The sequence below is a fragment of the Equus quagga genome, chromosome 1 (genome assembly GCF_021613505.1).
Source record: "Equus quagga isolate Etosha38 chromosome 1, UCLA_HA_Equagga_1.0, whole genome shotgun sequence".
In the NCBI taxonomy this organism is placed as follows: Eukaryota; Metazoa; Chordata; class Mammalia; order Perissodactyla; family Equidae; genus Equus; species Equus quagga.
Genome location: NC_060267.1, coordinates 82109302 through 82131338, shown reverse-complemented (window position 1 = coordinate 82131338; position 22037 = coordinate 82109302). Strand labels below are relative to the sequence as shown.

The 22037-nt window shown below is 39.4% G+C and overlaps 1 protein-coding gene across 1 annotated transcript in view; it reads left to right on the top strand.

Annotated features, from left to right (window-relative positions):
- Positions 1-337: 337 nt before the first annotated feature.
- Positions 338-22037, top strand: part of MEGF9 (multiple EGF like domains 9) — an 81776-nt gene continuing 60076 nt past the window's right edge. Inside the window, exon 1 of the mRNA XM_046662153.1 lies at positions 338-1044. Coding sequence (XP_046518109.1) covers positions 456-1044 — 589 coding nt within the window. The 5' untranslated portion in view covers positions 338-455. The remainder of the gene's footprint in view (positions 1045-22037) is intronic.

Below are 22037 nucleotides of genomic sequence, written 5' to 3'. Positions count from 1 at the left end.
CTTGGCCCGGCCTCTGCCGCGCGGGGTGCGTCCTTTGTCTGCTCCGCGGCGCCCGATGCCCGAGGCCCGCGCCCCGATCCTCCGGCAGACAAAGCCGGAGCTTCTGCGAGCCGGACCGGCAGGAGAGGAGATAGCACCACCCTCCTCCAGCCTTAGCACCGCCTCCTCCCCTCGGCGCCCTCTGATTGGTCCTTGGGGCTACAAAGAGGCCGGGAAGTGGGTGGGTCACGTGGGCTAGCGTGGCCTCCTATTGGCCGGCCGAGGCTGCCAATCGGGGAGGGCGGGCTGCCGCGCACGGCCCGGTCGCTCCCTCCGCGCTGGGGCCCGCCCGCGGGGCCGGCCGCCTGTCAGAGGGAGGTGGGGATGGTGCGCCCGGTGGTGGCGGCGGCTGTGGCGGCTTCCCTGGTCCGAGGGCAGGGAGGAGAAGATGACTGACCGACCGACTGCCTGAATGAATGAATGGCGGAGCCGAGCGCGCCATGAAGAGCCTGCCGAGCCTGGGCGGCCTCGCCCTGTTGTGCTGCGCCGCCGCCGCCGCCGCCGCCTCAGCAGCCTCGGCGGGGAATGTCACCGGTGGCGGCGGGGCCGCGGGGCAGGTGGACGCGTCGCCGGGCCCGGGGCTGGGGGGCGAGCCCAGTCACCCTTTCTCTAAGGCGACGGCTCCCACGACGCCGGCCCCGAGGACCGGACCCCCGCGCGCCACCGTCCATCGACCCCTGGCTGCGTCCTCTTCAGCCCCGTCCCCGGAGACCACCCCTCCTCGGGCCACGGCCGGACCCGCGCCGACCACCCTCTGGACGACCGCTGGCCCGGCGCCGACCACTCCTCCGGCGGTGGAACGCCTTCCGACTACCCCTCGGGCGCCGACCAGACCCGCGCCGACCACCCTCTCAACGACCACTGGCCCGGCGCCGACCACCCCGGTAGCGACCACCGATCTGGCGCCCAGCCCTCCGCTGACCCCGACCCGCCTTCCCCCCGGCCGCCGCGCCAGCGTCCCGCCCGCCCCACCTGTCACCGAGGCCCCCTCCTCGCCTCCCCCAGGTGAGTCCCGGCGCCGCCTCGCCCGCAGGACCCTCCCCAGCGGCTGCGCATCCTTTTCCCGGCCCCCGGCCCTAGGGTCGGGCACCTGGCTGGAAGGGATCATTTCTTGCCCCAAAGGCTACCCAGATTTCGACTCCCGAGGGGAGGTCCAAGCTCCAGCTAGGCTGCCCTCGCGCCCCCCACGCATCTGGGAAGTCCTTTGTCCCCCCCTGGGCTGGGCTTCCTCGGGAGGGGGCGGCTGCCGTGCGGAAGGCATCTCCCCTCCCTGCCAGACAGCGCTTTCTGGCCTTTGTCGGAGCCCCGGAATGGGCGCAAACTTTTGGGTTCGGTTCGCTCGCCCTGCCTCTCCGTCTGGGTTATTTGGGGAAGTTTGAGAGCCAGCACAATACCTCCTCCGATGGGTCCAAAGCTGAGTACAAGGGATTCCTCCCAAAGCTCCAATTTCCTTGTTCATTTCTCCTTGTATATATAAATATCAGATGTGCGTGTGACAGGTGGAAGAGAGATTGAGAGGATTTTGTGTACAGGCAGTAGTACAGATCATTTAAGGCAAAAAAGAAAAGGCAAGACGTTGTAATCCATGTTTTGCCTGCAAATCAGTGGATTCAGTAGGTCATTTGGGACAGGTGTGTATCTAGGTTGAGCACGTTTATAAATTAGGTTAAATCCCCTCCTTGGACCATTTTTTTTTCCTTCCTCAATTACAAGGTCAATGTGTTTGGACAAATACACAATTTAAGCAGGGATGTCTGTTTTTTTTTTTTCCCTTAAGCTAGAACGCTCAATTTTTCTAATACTGATAAATGCCAGTTTCTGTTTGAGTCCACATAGAAAACAAGGCTGGTCTTTCCTGCTGATTGACATCTTCAAGCCAAGTTAGAGGCAACTCCTGTTCTTTCCCCGTTTCCATCTAGAGTGGGCCTGAGCTAAACAAATAAAACCTACCTCATCAAGACGGTAGACAAGAGTTTCTGAATTCCTTTGCTTTGAGTGGGGGTGGAGATTTGTTCAAACCATTTATCTGGCTGTACTTACGTTAACGGATCTCTGACCTAATTCTTAGGTTCAGTGATTTCCTATGGAGGCAGGTATGGACTTTGGAGTATAATTGAATTTGTAGAGTGTTATCCCACGTGATGATGAGTCTTAATACAGTCTTGAATCTTGGGTTGGAGCCTGGCGTTGACATAAGTAGGAATGCAGATTATTCACCCATAAAGAGCTAAGTTTGTATCTCTTCCAGCTTCAAGGAGTGTATTAACGAGCTGAATTTTGACTGTAAACTTTTTTGACCTTTGTATAGAGAGATTGACTTCTTATTGAGAGACAGGAAGCCTAGTGGTTGAGAGTATAGACTCAGGAGGCCCTTCTTAGGTTTGAATCCTAGCTCTGCCCCTTATTAACTGTGCAATCTTGGGCAGGTCACTTAACCTCTCTTCAACTGTGAAATGAAGATGATAATAGTACTTGCCTCATAGGGTTGCTATGAAGATTAAATAAGCTAATACATGTATAGTGTTTAGAACAGTTCCTGGTGCAGAGTAAGCACCATGTATGTGTTAGTTATCCTTATGACTAGGCTTTTTGTGTGGGATAGAAAGCATCTGAGAAGCCTAGTAGGGACTTGTGCTGATTTCTGTTTTTTTTAGGAAACTATAATAGAAGAAGGATGAATTAGATTTTCCGAGTTTGAAGCACGTGGTAGCATTTAAGTAGCAAGATCACTTATTTTGAATGGTTAGTATATGATAAATGTCTGGGTAATTGATGTTATGTTACTTTTGTTATTTTTGTGTTGTTATTTTTAAATCACTAAGGTAACCTTTACTTGTAAAAAAAAAAAAAATACAAACAACCAGAAGTCTACAAAGGAAAAAGTGAAAGTCACTCTTTTACTGCCCGCTAGTTCCAGCCAGTCCCTAGAGGTTACTGCTGTTAACAGTCTGATCTTTTTTCAGACGTTTTTCTGGGCATATATGCACATACACACAAGGTTGAAAGAAATCGTTTTTGAAAACTCAATGAAATCGTTCTATACATATTGTTTTACAACTTGCTGTATTCACTTAACTATGTCTCATGGACTTTTTTTTTTCATGTCAGTACCAAAGGTCTACCGTATTCTTTAACAGTTGCATTTTCCATTGGAAGAATATTTCATAATTTATTTAACCGGTCCCTATTTATGGACAGTTAGATTGCTTCCGGGCTTCAGTTTAAAAAGCACACAGAAGAATGGGTTCTTGTTCAGTCCATCATGTATAGATTATATTCTCTAATACTTTGGCTGGAGTGTCGCAGAATCCAAATTTTAAGTGAAGTAAAGCTGGATTGATTAATATTTGCCATTTGAACTGTTCGAGGCTTTAAGTAACTTCCATGGACTAACATACACCTATGTCTATGATGATCTCTGGGTGACAGAAGATTTAGAAGGATGTCCAACTTCGGTAACTCTCCTGTGTTTTAAATTTTCTATAATTTGGACTTTTCTGTGAATTCACTATAGATTGCCCATGTCTAGTTCTCAGCAGCCGAACTGACTTTGTGGGCCTATTGAGAGGCAATTTTAGCTTTATATGATATAATCAAGTACAGCCTTTTTATCTGAGCATGGGTTCTAGTCTGCTTCGAAAAGTAAACACATCTCTTTGACGAAAGGAAGAATTCCAACCGAATTGGAGAGACCTAATTTGGCTTGCAAAGTTGGATTCCCTGGCATTGGGGAAGATGGTTGTACAGGTTGTTTTATTGTAATGTTCCTGTAAGGACTGAGTGCCATTGATAATATATTATGTGATTGGACAGGTCTTCTAGCTGCTCTTTGAATTAATAAAAATTTCTTTCATGGAGGTCTAGCTGAGAGCCCTTGCCTGCCCCTCAATTAGGACCCTCTTTTGTTTACAGGGACACTGATCTGCAAACTGAAACTAATTGCCCAGCAAGCAGGCGCTTTCCTCCCACAGACCTGGCAAACATTTGGCTGATTGGTTGGCTGGGTAGGACATTTTAAGAAGGGTGAAGGGAGAGGCTGTGATGCTAGAGGATAATAGGTATCAGCAGTAAGAGACTGAGGTGATGACAAATGTTCAATTTTTAAAATTGTGGACCTTTAAGGCTAGATAGGTAACATGGCTCTACGTTTTAAGAAATGCTTCCACAGACTTAGCTGAAGTATTTCTCCCTGTGGTTAACACCATTTCTGGTTCTGCCCTTTGTGGCCCTGCAGAACACGTCTGCTCTCTCTGGGCTGTGACAGTTCTTTAGGGATTTGGAGACAGTGATCATATTCCCTCTCCAGCTCCCTCAACTGTTCTTTATGTGACATGGTTTCAGATTCCCTCACTATCCTGGTCACGACTCTTCTGGACTTGTTCAGTCTTTCCATGTCTCTCCCAAAGTGTGGAGCACAGAGCTGCATGTGACACACTAGATGAGCTTTAACTAGCTCGTAGTAGGGAGGGCAGTTACCTCATTCTTTCTGGATGCCAGTTAGTTCCTAATCACAGAGCTCTTTTGGCAGCCACATTATGTTGTTGACTCATTGCGTCCATTAAGATAACCAAGTCTTCCCCCCCGCCCCAAAATATGCTAGATGAGTCTTCCTTCATTCTGGACTTGGAAATTCTTGTTATATTCTGAAGTATAAGCTGAGACATTTGCTAAACCTGTAATATTTATTCTGCTAGATTCAAGTTGTCCTTTGAGATCCCAAGTCTGTCAGTGTACCCCACCCAGTTTATTCACATTCACCTTCAGGGTGTTCCTATAGACAGAGTCGAAAGACAAGTTAGGACAGGTTGGTCTTACCTCATGGGGAGAGTAAATTTATGGATGTTGAAACAGTTTGGAAGGGAAGGAATAAGAGTTTAGATTAGTTCTCAAGGGTCTCTTCCAGCTCTAAAGTTCGACAATGATGATGATGATCTGGTGTGCATGATTCAGGGCGCATTAATGCCCCCCAAAGACCTTTAATCGTTTATTTGTGATCTAAGTTAAGAGAATAGGCTTTGTTTAAGCAAGCCCTAGGATTTAGAGTTTGAAAACTCTGACTACTATGACTTGTAAATAAAATATTATGAATGAATTTGATTTGAAAGGAACATTCTGGGAATGCAGGACCCTCCTAATGGTACTGGGAAATATGTTCTTCATCCTGAAATTCTCTACTGCTGGGTTCAGAGTCTTATTTGTTTGTAGTTATTTAAGAAGATACCATGCATTTTCAGGAAATAGAGGTTGTTCAGGCTCCGAAGGTAACGTAGGTTCACAATCTTTTATGCAAAACCTATGGGGCTGGATGTATTTCAGAATTTAGAATTTTTCAGATTTTAGGAGGTTAATAAATACACTCCAGTGAAGTCTGGGCCAGCATCCTGTAATCAAACACATGCAAATATCTGCATCAAAATGCATGTACAGGGGCCTGCTCCTGTGGTGCTGTGGTTAAGTTCACACATTCCACTTTGGCGGCCCGAGGTTTGCAGGTTCAGATCCTGGGTGTGGACCTACACACTGCTTGTCAAGCCATGCTGTGGCAGGCATCCCACATATAAAATAGAGGAAGATGGGCACGGATGTTAGCTCAGGGCCAGTCGTCCTCAGCAAAAAGAGGAGGATTGGCAGCAGATGTTAGCACGGGGCTAATCTTCCTCCAAAAAAAAAAAAAAAAGCATGTACATATATTCACACTGAGTAAGATAAAGACTATAAATAGCCTTGCATTTGTTCAGGTCAGGTTTTGCCGCCAAATGAGTTAGAGAAAAAATTTTGGTTTTTGCATCTTCTGGTATTTAGCATCAAGACTGAAGGACTGTGGGCCACTGTAATAGTAATTGCAAACACATATAGTACTTACCATGTTCCAAGCACCGTTCTAAGTGCCTTACATATATTAATTTATTTAATCCTCACACAGGTGTAATCAAGTTAGGTGCTATTATTATCCTCATTTTATAGATAAGGAAACTGAAGCTCAGAGAAGCCTAGCTATGGCAGAGCCTGGATTCAAACCTAGTCGTTCTCATTTCAGAATTTTATTATTGGCTTTTAAAGAAATAGTTATGGAGAAGAGAAGAAAAGGAAACCATTTTGCTAAAAATGTTGGTCCTTGGATACTGATCTGAAAAAATTTCTGCTGTCCTTTGACATTTACTCCCTTCAGTCCATTGTGCACTGTTCTTTCACCTCCTCAAATGCTCTGTTTTGCAACTGTGATTTTAAATTGTAGCTCTAATTCCTCCTTTGATTAGGTTCTCATATAGTCTGTGATAGAGAAATTTATCCACTCTTTTTACGGCCTGGCCCAGGGACTTCTCATATTCATTGTATCTTATTCCTGCCCTAAGTGCCTAGCTTTCAGTAGAAATTGCTTAGTCTGATTAGTTTATGGAACAGCATAGTTAAACTCCAGAACGTTAAAGTCTGCTGAATTATGTCCTAGGAAGCCTTGTGGCTGGTTGAAAATTTACACATTGAAATAATCTGACTAGGTCTTTTTATCTTGATTTTTTTTAAAGACCCATAAAATTAAAATGTGCATTACTTTTTATCTCAGCATTTCTAAGCATGTATATATTAACTTCCAGACGTCCTGGCACCTTATAAAAAGAATGGAAGAAAAGTATCACAGTGCTGTTTTTCCTGACGGGTAAATTATGGGTAGAGAGATTACTGCTTTGGGGCACTTAATAGATCAGAAGAGAATAGAAATAAAAATCTTGTTTAGCTGAAAGACAGCATTAGATGATATTTTTAGTTAGAAATGCTTTAATTCATGCTTTTTTGCCTTGATCTTGATTTTTGTTTGTTTTCTTTACATGTGATATAAAAGTGTACTAATGTTGAGGTTATGTTACAGGTACCTCTTCTGTGGTCGCTTAGTCTTTTTCAAGTATGTATTTTGGTTTATCTGTTTTTCACTAGGAACAACTACCCTAACTGCACTGGCAACTTTGAAGGGAGATTTTTAAAAATTGTGGTGAAAAAGATAAAGATTATGTCTGGATACATATGTGTTTGGATCACATATGTAAAGGTTTACTCAAAATAATTATCTTTTTAGATGTATCTAAGTACATGTGATAAATTTGTGTCAAAAAAATTCCTCTGGTAATGCTGCTCTTGCACAGATAATTATTACTGTCAGAAGAAATCTTTCTCCATTAAAGAAAAATCTGTCCTCTGTCCTTCTTGCTCATTTTTTCACTTTCAACTCCTCTGTATGTTCCTCGCTCGTGTCTCTTATTCTTAGCCCCATCCATTCTTTCATGTTCTTTAAGGCACCAAATTATCCTCTCTATTTAACAATTTACCACTTTGTCCTCCTTCAGTGCCTCCTCAAAGCCCAATTCTTCCAAGAAGTCTTTCTGGAGGAACAAAAGGTCCTTGAAGATGTCCTGGTAACAGGGCGCACAGGGTTGAACACTTTGCACTCAGAACAAAACCTGTCTTTCTCTGCAACTTTGACTTTTTTCCTATGAATTTGTTCTTAGTCTATTTAATTTAGACCGGTAAGCCCACTTGATAAGAAAATGTCAGAATTTATACAATATTCAGGGCATGTTATTAATTCTTTCTTTTTGAAAAAAATGAGAGAGATTTTCTTTTTGCTCTGGCGTCTTCTTTATTGCCCAGCTTTTTCCTTTTTTTCTTCTCCTAAGGAACAATACAGAAAAAACTGTCACAACGGAAGTTATCTGCCTCCTAAAAAATCAAGTACTTTAAATAAGTAGCAAACTTCTTTTTCTATTTATGAATAATATGAACTGTTTTTTTAGGTAGGTGGATTTGGGCTGCATACCAATATAAAATGTTTAATTTGGTCGAGAAACAAATGTCAGATCTTTTGAATGACAATTTCCCTTGTAGAAATTTAATTAAAGTTAATAGTGAACAGAGTGCTTCTAATAATTAGCAAGTGTGCCGTGCGTTATGGTTTCAAGGTGCTCTTAGAATCTCCAAGACTTTCACGTCCATATTGTGTTGATTTCTGCATATTAGATGAGTGAATAAAGGCTTATTTAGCTTCTGTCCTCTGCTGAAACTTTTATAGGTGAATTTTGACAAAATCTTTACAGGTTTTCAGTAGGTTCACATTTGATATTTTATATTTCAAACTGTTGTCTTCTAAGTTTATTTTATTGAATGTAAACCTTTGACTGGCTTGGCTGCCCATCTTTACAGGCTGGAAAATAGTATTTGGAGAAGAGGGTTGCTTACTTTATGTTTTTTTCTAGGTGCCAAATGGGGCTGAATGTTATTGAAAGAGCCCAGTAGTAATTGAAAGTAAATGGTGATGGAGATAACAAGATGAACTACAGAACTTGATTGGGAGGGTTCATGTAGATTTCATTTCTTCAGATTGAAATATTAAGTACTTCTTTCCTAGTGTAAGAATCTGGAATTATCTAAACCTACCATGTCAGTTGTATTGCCTCAAATCAGTGTGTTAGTAGCAAAGAGATGTGGTACTCTCCCACCTCTCATTTCCAATCTGATATTTAACACTTTGGCAGGAAAAGTAATTAATGTTAATTGAGTACATATAATATGTCTACTTTCTTACCAGGATTTTTTTTTACACGCAAAATCATGTTATTTAATTCTTAAACAATGTAGTAGTTAAATATTATTATCCTTGCTTTATGGACGGCAAATACTGAGATTCAGAAATGTAAAGTAGCTTGCTCTTACCTATCGGGGTTTTTTCCCCTGCTTTTTCTCCCCAAATCCCGCCAGTACATAGTTGTATATTATTTAGTTATGGGTCCTTCTAGTTGTGGCATGTGGGATGCCGCCTCAGCATGGCCTGACGAGCAGTGCCATGTCCGCCCCCAGGATCCAAACCAGAGAAACCCTGGGCTGCCAAAGTGGAGTGCGCGAACTTAACTACTCAGCCATGGGGCCGGCCCCAAACCTGTCAGGTTTTTATATAGTCCATGGGGGCAGAGACTTCTGTTTGTTTGTTCACAATTGTATCCCCAGTTCCAGCCCCAAGTAGAGTCTCAGTAAATGTTTGATGATTGAATGAGTGAGGAAGAAGGGATGGTTCGTAGCTACACTAGACATGCGATGTATTCTCAAGAAACTAATCTAATCTCGTGACCTTTTTCCTTAGTTTAACAATGAACTCTTACCTTCTTTCCCCCTTTACTCATAGGAATAGCATGAGAACCTACTTAGGGTAAGTGGTGTTCTTTGAGATCCAGCAAATTACATTAATTATTCTTTTGTTTTGTTGCCTAACTTTATCCGTTCTATTTTTCTTAAAGGAAGAACAGCAATAGACAAATGAACATCTGATGACTTTTGTAGAAAGAGTACTAAGTTGGAAAAGCTGAGCACTTGTCTGTGAGACATAGGACCCTAAGTTCTTTCTCAGCTCTTTTACCAGTTCTGTAATCTTAGGCAAATAATTTTATCTGTAAAATCAGAGAGTTAGACCAGATTTGTGGGTTTTCAAACTGTATTATTTGGGGATCTAGGGTCCCTCAGATGTGTTTAGGGCCCAGAATGGGGTCTATGGAGGTCAAGTCGGTCTACTTCTGGGCCCTCCACCCCCAACCCTCATCCCCATATCACCACCCACACTTTACTCAGCTCCACTCTCATCTGGTTTATATACTGGGTTTGTTCTTTAAGTAAAGATTTTTGAAATAGGAATTCTTCTACTCTAAAATTCTGTGATAAAGAAATTATGGTAATCTCTATTATGCAGCCATTAAAATGCTTATATTGCATTTAGTAGCAATATACAGAGGAGGAGAGAAATCTACCAAAATGTTAAATGACTAAAGCTAAGTAATGGGATTATGGGTCATTTTAGTTACCTTCTCTGTGTTTTTCTGAATTTTCCAATGAATATATCCAATTTTAATTTTACAGTCATAAAAATAAGTGAATAAAATGAGAAAATGAATAAAAAGTTGTGATAAGCTTGGTAAGCCTTTACTTGTATGAGATCAAATCAGGTGATATTACCTAGGGCCACTTAACTATAATTTCTGCTGTGACTCAGCCATTTTGATCGGCATCAAAGATATTTGCTTAGTCTCAGTGAGTTGTGGTTCTGAAGGAAGGAGATTGCTGAAGACAATACCCAAGAAAGGAAACTGTTCCTGAGGCCTGACAAATCTTAAACATAGGGTAAGGATGACATGTCTCAGATTTGGTACCTTTAGGGAAGGTTTAACTGAAATCTTAGAAGAGACTGAAAACAGAGCTGGTTCTTTATCCATTTCAGTCTGTCTAGGGAATTTAAAGCATGCACTTAAAAATTAATTAAAGTAGCTTATTGAAGTATATCTTATTTAAATTGTGCAAAATTTGAATTCATGGCATCAGTCACAGCCTTTACTGATAGAAGATCTTTGATTCTTTCTTTCTTTAAAGACATAGGACTCCCAAAAGTTTGGTTTCAGTCTGTCCATATGTTTAGCAATTAGACAGATGTGATTGCTTTTATACGGGTAATATAACAGCTGTTCTATCTGCTGTCCTTGCCAGGGAGACAGCTAAGAGCTGAGGGAAAGGGAAATTTATTCAATTGGAAAAGGGAATGTATTCTCACTAGTCCCAGGGAAAATGATAAGGAGTAGGAATGTTTTCAACCTGGCTGGAGAATGTTAACCTTTATTTAGTAAATTTTAGACTCTTTAGATAACTGATTTCAGGAACTTTTGTTTCAGTCTTGCATGCTTCCTAGAAACTGGCTTATTACAGGGATCTTATTAGATCTTTATTTATTTTTAAATATCTAGTGCTTTTACTTAATATATATGAGGAAAAGGAAGCGGTTAGCATTGTTAACTGTACAGAGAACATCATATTCTCTAGGTCCTTTGAATTTTGGAAATGGTCTTTAAAGGTGAAATTCCTTAAATATTCTAGAGAAAGTTTAGATGTTGCCGTCTCAGAAGGAAATTGGATGAACTGAGTAGCTTTTAGTTTCTCTTCAGTCCTGTCTATCATTTATAGGGATGTAATGGTAGTTTGGGAAGGGTTAACGGAAATAATAGGGGATAAGAGGAGATGCATGGTATTCCAATATATTTATTCTGTTTTATTTATTTATTGAGGCTTGATTAGAGTAAGGCATTGGGCTTTTTCTGCCATAGACTTCTCATTTGCCTTCATATTCTTTATAATCCTACAGTGTGTTTTGATTTATCCTTTCTATATGAACTGCATTAACAATATAGCCCCACCATCCATTGATGTTGTGTGGGTTAATGAATAGTTATAAAGTGTACCAAAAACACAAAGCAATCTAGCTGTTGGGTATTATTATACTGAATTGTTGGTACGTAGCCTGCAAACCTATCCTGTTCAACTGGTTTTAGTTTTTAAGTTAGTTTGTTGCTTCAACTTGTCCACAAAGGCAGAGCCGAATGGTCCAGCTAATCAGATCAGTGGAGTAGCAGTCAGAAGAACTAAATTCTAGTCTTTCTATTCACTTTTTGAGTTCTTGAGCACTTTTTTTTTTAATGGCTCTGTGACTTAGTTTCTCTAACTATAAAATGAAGCTTCTTGCTTCCAGTCTCCCAAGGTTTTTAAGAAGTAACACACATAAATTATGGTGGGCTTTTCTCAAACACAAAGGCTTTATAGAATTCCAACTCTTTTTTGATATTCTTTCCTAATTACATGGTTTATATTAGCTTACAATGTAATGTGAACAAGATAGCTTTTGATTAAACACAGGAAAGACATAAACACATGCATTTACATGTGACTTCTTTATGCAAAATATATTTTTATGCTATTTTGTAGTTAACATCTGTATAATTTATAGACAATTATAGTATTTTCCAAAGTTTTGGGATCCTTCAGTGTTATTTTTCTTCCTATACTACCTTGAGAAAATAAAATAATCTTTATCTTATATTAAACTCATAATAAGTTATGCTTTCGATGTTTAATCAAAGGATCTTTAATATTATTTTTGATTGATCTGTTTAGAAGAGATTCTACTTAATCTTTATAAAATCTTTATAATCTTTATAAAAATAATGTTTGTTCATTTTAGAAAATATAAAGAAGTGTAAAGCCAAAAAATGAACCCAGAGATAATGAAGTTAATATTTTAATGGTAACTACTGAATTTTTTTACATCAGTATTTATTTTATCCCCCTCCCTACCATTGAGATAATTCTGTATGGATGTATTGCTTTGCAACTGCCCTTTAATGTAATATATTTCAAATATTTTAACATTGTGAAATTGGACACTTTTCAAATGCAGTTGAAAGTAGTACTATTGGCTCTATTACTGTATGTAATTTAAATGATCAAACTCTGAGTGCTGACTATGTTCAAGTTACTGTATTAATTACCTCCTAATAGTTACAGAAAAGACTATACCGTAAAGCTTTTTATGACTGAGTTTAATATTTTATTACTGCATATATTGCTCCATTTCCCATAGCAATAGATGAGATCACTTATTTGTTATGAAAACAGAGGTGTGAGTTGGATTTAGCACTCTTCTGAAATCAAGTGTATGACAGAACAAGATGGGAAAAAATTCACCACATTTAAATTATGTGTCATATCACCAAAAAAGAACATAAATCGATTTTGAAGAGAGATCTCAGACTCTGTACGATGCTTTACTTGAGACTTGCTGCTCCTTGGCAGAAGCAAACCAGCTGACTATTCTGCTTGTGGGTTCCAGTACAAGAGTGATTTTTCTTGGGTTCAAATGGCCCCTGAAAGCCCGGGGCAGTCTGGAACCAAGCCAGGCATTTAGTATTTTCAATTCGGTGACGAAAGAAGTCAAGGTGCCCATCTGCCCAGCTCATACATTGCCAAAAAAGGCCTAGGTGCTGTGCTAAAGAATATGCCAAAGAGTGGCTCTGGCCTTCAGGAAACTGATGTCTATCTTACACAGTGATCTCTATTCTCTGAATTTTGTGACGAAAAGGCTGTAACTTTTAAATCAAAGCAATAATGAACCATAGTGTTATTGAGAGAGGGTTAAATTAATTAATACATGTAAAACACTTAATTCAGAAGTGCTTATAATCAGCACATAGTAAACACTCAAAATTAACATCATTATTATTAATAGTTTTTATTACCTATTCTCAATGTTTGAAAAAGAGCAGAGAGAACTTTGTCAATTTCAGATTAATAAATTTACCAGCTTCCTTGGCACAGTCTGTAGAATGGTAATGCATTGGTAATCAGGAAGACTTGCACATTGTCACATTCAACCTTTTCTAACAGGTAGTTCTAAGGTATGGGGTAGGACCAATATGCTTGATGCAAAAGGCTACCTCCTATCCCATCACAGTGGCTCAGTTCAAGCCAGAATTATCCTATGCCATGTTGCCAGATGCAAGAGTAATGGTACTGCTCAGAACTGGACTAAATGGAAGCTGTTTTCAAAAAGCAAATGCAAAGATAAGACTCTAGGGGATCCGTGAAACAGCCGTTGTCTAGTTCTGGCAGATGTATACTCCTCTGGGATCTTTTATAGCTATCAAACCCTAGCCATAAATGACCATGTAAAATGAAAATAAGACTGGGCCTATAGAAAGACATGACCACTCCTTTTTATATTGGTTGCACATTGATATTTTTAAAAGCATGCCAAATATAACATGCACATGCACAGTTCAAGTCACATAATCTCCCTGGGCTGCTTTACCATCGTCTGTAACATGAGTATAATAGTACCAACCTAATAGGGTTCTTGAGTGTTGACCTAGAATTCAAATCTAGCTCTGCCTGACTTAAAAAGTCTGTGCTGGTTTTTTTCTTTTAACTAAACTGTGCTGCATTGCCAAAGCAGATGGGAATAGCAGAAAATGAAATAAAGCATTCAGTGGTTACAGAGCACATTTTGGGTTCTGTTTTTGTTGCCTTCCCCAGCTTCCCCCAGCAAGCTCATACATTGTCCTTCTCAGAACTCATTCTGAATTACACAGTGACTCAGGTTTGATTTCAATAGTTACTGTGAAAGTAAAAATTAGATGAAAGAGTATTTCTCAGAGGTAGATATGGTCGTGTATTGGAGGTGGGCAAAGGAGGTAATGGTGGAAATTAGAGGACAGTAAACAGGTAGACAATCATGATAAATGCAAAGCAGAACTGAACAGTAACTATGAGATTGTCTACTCAGCCAGAGGATTGGTGCTAACAGAGACAATGCGATGCTTATTAGTATTTGGCAAGAAATGCCATCCACTGCAAAATGGTAGTATTGATTGTTCTTGACTTCACAATAAAACCTTTCATCTTTCACTTAATATGGACTCTAGATCAAGATGCTGAGACAAAACAATATGTTGTAAAAAGTAGCAGGTGATGTTTGATTATATAAAAGTCATAGAAGAATCTCCGACTTGCAAATGTGATTCATAGTTCTCCCCGTCACCTGAGGATGCATTCCCCATCCCCGCTTTATAAACTTCCGTCCTCCCTCAAAGGTTACTTGTCTCTCAGATCAAACAAAGGGGAAACTATTATTTCAAGTATAAACCCAGCCCCTTCTGATCCAGTTGTAAACCATATTGACCAATAATATGCACAATTTTGGAGGATTTGTATATATTAGAAAGAATTAGCTCCGGTTTGTATGACATCAGGACTCAACAATATATATTATTACATCCTGCAAGTGTACAAGTACTGTGGTTAGTTCAAACTATACAACTATGGCTGAGGAGAATACACATGCAATGCACAACCTGGTCAATTCATTCTCCTAGTTAATAATTTAATATATTTATACTTCAATATAATTCTCCTATTTAATCATCGTGATTCCAGCCCATAATGCTCAAGTTTCTTAATATGACTTAAAACGCCTCATAATCTGTCTCTGTAATCATTTTTTAGGCCCTGTCTCCTTGTGCTTTAATCTCGAGCAGAATCAACTTCCTTATATTCCCCTCCCCCCAAACACCATGCTTATTATTATCATTATTATTAATAAAGAAGTCATCTGTGGAGGTCTTATTCTGTGTCAGATACTGAGAATTTTCAATGAATTATCATGACCTTGTTTAATTTTCAGAAGAACCTAAGAAGAAATATGTATTATTATCCCCACTTTACTAAGCAGGAATTGAGGCTTTGAGATTTTAAATACACTGAATAAGGTCATATAGCTAGTAAAATGTAGAACCTTGATTCAAATTCAGATCTGTCTAGCCTCAGAGCCCCCTCTCTTAATCACTAAGCTAACTGGCCTCTGGTTACTTTGTTTGTGCTGTTCCCTCTGCCTGGAACACCCTTCTCTTCAGTTTTAAAAAAGGTCTTAATTGTAAGCAACAGAAACCAATGCTTGTTGATTTAATCAGAAATGGAATCTATTAAAAGGATATTGAAGAGTTTGCAGAATCCCCAGGGGAACCAAATTCAGGACATGGAGCTAGAGATAATGCCCAGTCGTGTCACAGAGAGGTCCTCTGAATATGCCACTGACACCACCACTAAGCATTAGATGCTATAGTTTGCACCACCAACACTGCTAACACTGAGTACTGGATGCCATGCAAGTACTGCTGCCACTTGTCATACTGTGGCCATCGCCCTCTCTGCTCCCAGAGAAAGAGCCTCATGCTCAGTGCCTTGAATCATTAGTTTCTAATTTCAAGCCAGGTGAGCGTGTATGTGACTGTTGGAGCCTAAATCACTTGCCCGTGCTGGCGTTATGAACTTTTGTGGTGGGATAGCAAGGCTTAAAAGATGGGGAATTTCCCCAAATAGGAAGGAATTCTGAAATAGTACAAAATTATACTGAGACTAGGCAGCCAAAAAGAATGACAGACGTCTACTGCATCCCTTCCTTTCACCTGACAGACTTATTTGCCTTGAAAAATATCATCCATGCAGCATCCAAAACTATTGTACTTTATACTTTCTAATATTACTGTACATATTTTTTGATTACTTGCTTTTTAAGGATTCTTGTTTTAAGTATTACTTGTTTAAGTAACTGAATCCCCTCGAGGAGTTCTTAAGTAGCTTATAGGTTATGTCTCATTGATATTTATACTCTCTAACCTCTACCTAGGATTGTATTCAGTATATAGTAAGCATTCAATAAATAGTTGAACTGAATTGAGGCATAAACTCTCCCTGCCTACCACTGCTAGAATATGAGTTCCACAAGGGCAGCTGTTTTTGGTTTTGTCTCTCGCTCCTTTTTTAACCACTGTATCCCTAGCTCCTAGATTAATTCCTAGCATGTGATAGGATCTCAGTAAATATTTATTGAATAAATGAATACTTCTAAATAGTAAATTATTTGTCTCTGAGAATGACACGGTCAGGAAGACCTTTGGTTTTGAACAGCAGATTCAAAGCTCTCTATCATACTTTCCAACTAGAACACGTACAATATGAGGCCAGAAACTGCCTTGTTCATCTCCGGTTACCTCTTCTCCCTATCCAGAAGCATAACCAGAAAAGGGCAATTTGGAATTCTTTCCCAGACTTGCCACCATGGTTGCTAGCCACAAAAATGCCCTAAAGTATCATACCTGCTTGACATGAGACCTTTTTTTGGTCCCCTTTTGTATAACTACCTATATCTTGAGATTGCATCTATTCTGGGAAGAAAAGGCTGTTTTGTCACTGTTTTAAAAAGTGTAATAACCTAGGGCAGCAGTATTTCACTTTGAAGAAATGAGGGCATGAAGGCCCATAATTGTGAAATGATTTGTAGAAAGGCAGTGGACTAGCAGACATGTACTGTAGCTCAGAGTTCTGTAGCTTTTAGAGGTTAGCTTTTTGGAGGGAGCACAAGCACAATTATGTTCAGCTGAAAGAGAACTTTTGTTCAAGCTAACTAAGGAATTATTATTATTAGTGATGGCTTCATGTCTGGAGCCAAACTGCCTAGATGTGAATCATTTTCTCTACCACTTACTGGCTGTGTGACTTTGGGCTGTGCCTCAATCTCCTCATCTGTAAAATGGGCGTAATAATAGCATCTACCTCACAGGATTATTATAAGGATTAAATGACAACATATGTGAAGTACCTAGAATGCCTAGCATAAGTAGGCCTTCTGAATGTTAGCTGTTCTTTTTATTATTGTATTTTGGATACCTGTTTACTTTTACTACTTCGAATCCTCTTAATTCTTCACTACCCCTAATCCTTTCAGTTCTGAACTAGTAGTGTTACCGTGTTTTACGGGGAACCTGAGTCTGAGATCAGGTTAAGTGGTTTGCCCAATAGTTACATAGCTAGGAAGTACTAGTTGGTTGGCATTCAAACCCAACTCTTCTTATTTTTGATGCTCTTTCTATCATGGCAAAATTACATGCTAAGCGTAGATTGAGTTTACCGTGCTTTGTTATATCCTTCTAACCACCATTGTTAGTTTTAATGCATCTTTTTTCCCCTACCGCCTTCACTTACTTTTCTGATTTGTAGTCACTGTTTTTCTATCTGTACCGTAGATCTGTTGGTTTTCCTCTTGATTCTTTGGATTTGTGGAAGGAAGTATGCACTTTATCTGAAAGACCAAAGCATATCTTCACATACTACTTTGCCTGTCCATTTTAATTTCATTTTCATTTTTTTATTAGCTTAATTGATCTGTACAGTGGATTGGTTTCCAGAAGAGAAGGCTTAGATATCTGTTATGATCAGATAAGTAATTTTATACATTAGCTAGGATGGCATTTAAGTGCAAATAGCAAATATCCAAAAACTAAGGCCCATTTCACCCAGTGTAAAAGATGAAACACAAGTTGTCAGAAGTGGAGACAATATCAAAGATGATATTGGGAGGCTGGCCCAGTGGCTCAGTGGTCAAGTTCGCATGCTCCACTTTGGCAGCCCAGGGTTCACGGGTTTGGATCTTGGGCATGAACCTACACACCACTCATCAAGCCATGCCGTGGTGGTGACCCACATACAAAATCGAGGAAGATTGGCACAGATATTAGCTCAGGGCCAATCTTCCTCAACAACAACAACAAAATATATATATATTGGGTTGCTACAAAAATCTCACAACATAATAAAGTACTTTTGTGTGTATTAATCATTGTTTAACTTATGCATAAAACTTCTGTTGAGAAATTCCAAATGACTCCAGACACTTGTTGCAAAAAAAAAAATGTTAAACTTACTGTTTTAAAGAATTATTTCTCTTAGCATATGATTTTTCTTGTTAACAACAGACCTTTTAAAAATTTACCAAAAAATAAGGATTTCTCTTTGCTGTATTTCTTTTAGTTGATAATCTCATATAATAGATCATTCATTTAGAAATACACTTAAAATCAGTGATTAAGTAGTCTTCAGGACTAAAGCAACAAGTGTCAGGAAGCTATTACTTTCTATTTCCTTATTGCTTAACCAATCTGCAATGGTATTTTCCTCTTATTTTCTTTCTTTCCTTTTCTTCATTTTTTTTTAACCAGATAAGATTTCAGATCCTCTTTCCACCTGATTTTTTTTGTCTCCCCATGCTCAAACTGGCCTTCAACTATGTTTCACTAAGATAGTTCAGCTTAAGACTTTACATTCATTTTTATGTAGGGGAAAAGGGTATGCTTTTGTCAGTAAGTTTACATTGGACTTTCCATGTTAACAAAATAACATTCTTTTATTCATTTATCAGATCTTTGTTAATTACCTGCTGTGTACCTAGTGCTGGGCTAAATAAATGCTGGAGAGACATGGTTTCTGTCCTTGAGAACACAGTGGAAGAAACAGAAAATCAGACTACAGACTAAGTTCCGTCGTACTGGTATGCACATACTACAAAAGCAAAGAGGGGCTTCCCCCCCAGACTTCTGGGGGATCTGAAGGATGATGTCAGAGAAGGCTTCCTGGAGGAAGTTTTCTCTAAGCTGAATCTTGAGGTGGGGGGTGGAGAACACCCTAGGAGAAGAGAGCAGCATGTGTGGAGGTAAGAAAGCACATGCATGGCCTGTTAGGGAACTGAACTCCTAGTGGCTCAAGTAGGGAGGCGAGAATATGTGAGTGTGGAACAGGGGGTGAGATTTGAGGCTAGAATGACTGGCAGTTGTTCAGTTAGGAAGTGCTTTGTATGTTGTGCTCAGAAATTTATTCTAAAAGCAACAAAGAAGTCTAAGCCCCGAAGTGACATAGTAAAGTTTGTGTTTTAGGATTAGTCTGGAAACTGCAGTGTACTCCTAAAAGAGTAGATGATCCCCAGCAAAAGAAATTAGAGGCCACTGACTGTCTCTCTAAATCTTTTTCAGCATTAATTTTGGATTAAAAGGTTTACATGGTAAGACAATGTAATAGTAGGAGGGGATCATGAATTAGTTTTATATCTTCTCTTATTAAGCAAATATTTGAAACCTATTTTGTTTGTTGGTATAACACACAGACTTAGACAACTAAAATTAGAGACTTGACAAATGAAGCCAGCAATTGGTGCTGGACCTCTTAATGGATCTGGTGTTAGACTGAACAAACCCAGGTGCCTCCTGTGTGCCAGGCACCCTGCTGGGAGCTGACGGTAGAGTGGTGAATGACAGGGACATTTACCTTCTGACCGAGGGACAGACTTTATGCAAATGCTTTAGGATTCTTGTGTGTTAGATTCCTTTACATACATTTTCACTTTCCATCCTTACCTTAAATCTTCAAAGTATGGATGAGAAAACTGAGGATGAGACAGTTATTTTTTTCCCTAGCTTTATCGAGATATAATTTACATATAACATTATGTAAGTTTAAGATAGTACAATGTGATGATTTGATACACATATATATTGCAAAGTGTTTATCACAGTAAGGTTAGTTAAATCTTTTGCCTCACATAATCACCATTTTGTTGTTGTTGTTATGGTGAGAATATTAAAGCTCTACTAAAAGAGGTAAATATCACTTTTTTAGTCAAGGCCATGTAATAATGAATGGTAAATAGCTACAATTCAATAGTTAATCTACCTAACTCCTGATTTGTTTCCATTTTTTTTTCCCTCACCATATATACTGCTTCCCCTGACAAGGCAATTCATATGTATTTTCACGCTTGAAGTAGTTTTCTTCTCCTCTTTTCTTAATTCTTTCCAACACTACCCAAACCAGTATTGTTAGGCCTCGAAGGATCCAATCATTGGTGATTAAAAGTACAGGCTCTGGGGCTGGCCTGGTGGCCCAGCAGTTAAGTGCACACGTTCCGCTTCTCCGTGGTCCGGGCTTTGCCAGTTCGGATCCAGGGTGTGGACATGGCTCCGCTTGGCAAAAGCCATGCTGTGGTAGGCGTCCCACGCATAAAGTAGAGGAAGATGGGCATGGATGTTAGCTCAGGGCCAGTCTTCCTCAGCAAAAAGAGGAGGATTGGCAGTAGTTAGCTCAGGGCTAATCTTCCTCAAAAAAAAAAAAAAGCGCAGGCTCTCAAGTCATATTGTCTGGATTCAAATCCCAGCTCCATCACTTACCTCTCTGAGCCTGTCAGCCTACTTCGTAGAGTCACGAGCACTGTCATGAGATAGTGTTGCTAAAGCACTTAAAACAGGGAAAGCGCAGGGAAAGAATTCAATAAATGTTAGTTATTAAAATTGTTTTTGGAATAGCAACTCATCTATTTTGCAAACATTCAGGAAATTTTGTTAAAATGCATTTAAACCAACCTACCTTATTCAAATTAATCTTAGTGAAGAGCTTTTGCCTACCATGTGTATTTGAAATCTGACCTCTTATTCAGGAGATCAGTAAATGACTTTGCTATCACAAACAAAAACCCAAGAAAATATGCCTGTGAAAGTAGCATAAAGACACTTAAAAACTTTTTTTATTATGGAAAATTTTGAAAATATACAAAAGTTAACAGAATAGTGTGATGACCTCGTTCATACCATCACCCACCTGGACCGCCATCTGGATCAATCCTGCCTTATCCATACCTCCATCCATCTACCTTTCTCCTGTATTATTTTGAAATAAATCCCAGATATCATATCGTTTCATCTATGAATATTTCAGAATGTATTTCTAAAATACAAGGCTTCTCCTATTTTTCTTGAGTAGCCACAATACTATCATACCTAAATAAACAGACAAAAATTGAACAATTTCTTAATATCATCAAATATAGAGTAAGCAAAATGCTTTCTTTATGATTAGTGAGGAAATTTTTTTTTAATTTTAGCTAAATCTAAAGATTTTATTGATAACTTTTTGTGAGAAGTAATGAAAATTGTTGTTTCTGACATTGCTAAATACTTCATATAGCCCAAATGAGGATGAAAGCTAGCAATATAAGGACTCCTTGAATTGTTTGGGTAGAATTGAGTACAGAGTATTATCTAATTTTTACGTGTGAGTAAACTGACTCAAAGAAATGACTTGGCAATAGTCATATAAACTGCAAATGACGTGTGCTGAATTTGTCCTTTGAACTATGCTTATTCCATAAATATTTATTGAGTTCAAGAAATTTAGTATTTATGTTTCTTTTTAAATGTCTATAGCCCACATTGTTTTTATAACAAGGACATTCTTCTCTTTGATTACCTAATTTCTTCTATCTTTTGATGTCTTAGAATTGTAAAGTACTTTCCCCCTCCTCTGTCCTATCCTCATTTTTAGTTGGAATGACTTGAGGGCTAATACAGGGGAAATTTTGGTCTCCAGCAGAGGGTCAGTTGCAACTAGGAAAACAACTCAAGCAAATGGTCTATTGATAGTGGAACTTTTCATTATGAAAAGTTCTTTTCAAATTCCAGGATATTGGTTGCTTGGTCACTAAGAGTCTGTACTCCCATTCACTAGCACCCTGGGTGTCTGAGCAGACCTGGTTAGGAATGTACTGCTCATTTTGACTGAGAAAAATGGACAGAGAAGCTGCTTCAAACATTGTATCACCCAAGACATCCCACATCTGATATATAGTTATACAAATCATTAGTCTTTTAGAATATACCCTACCATACAAATAATTTTCATTTTGAGCGGAGCCGTTTTTGACTATAGCCACATATCTTTTAATATGCACTCACAGGCTGACTTCTAGAGAACACTGATGAAAGCTCATTGCT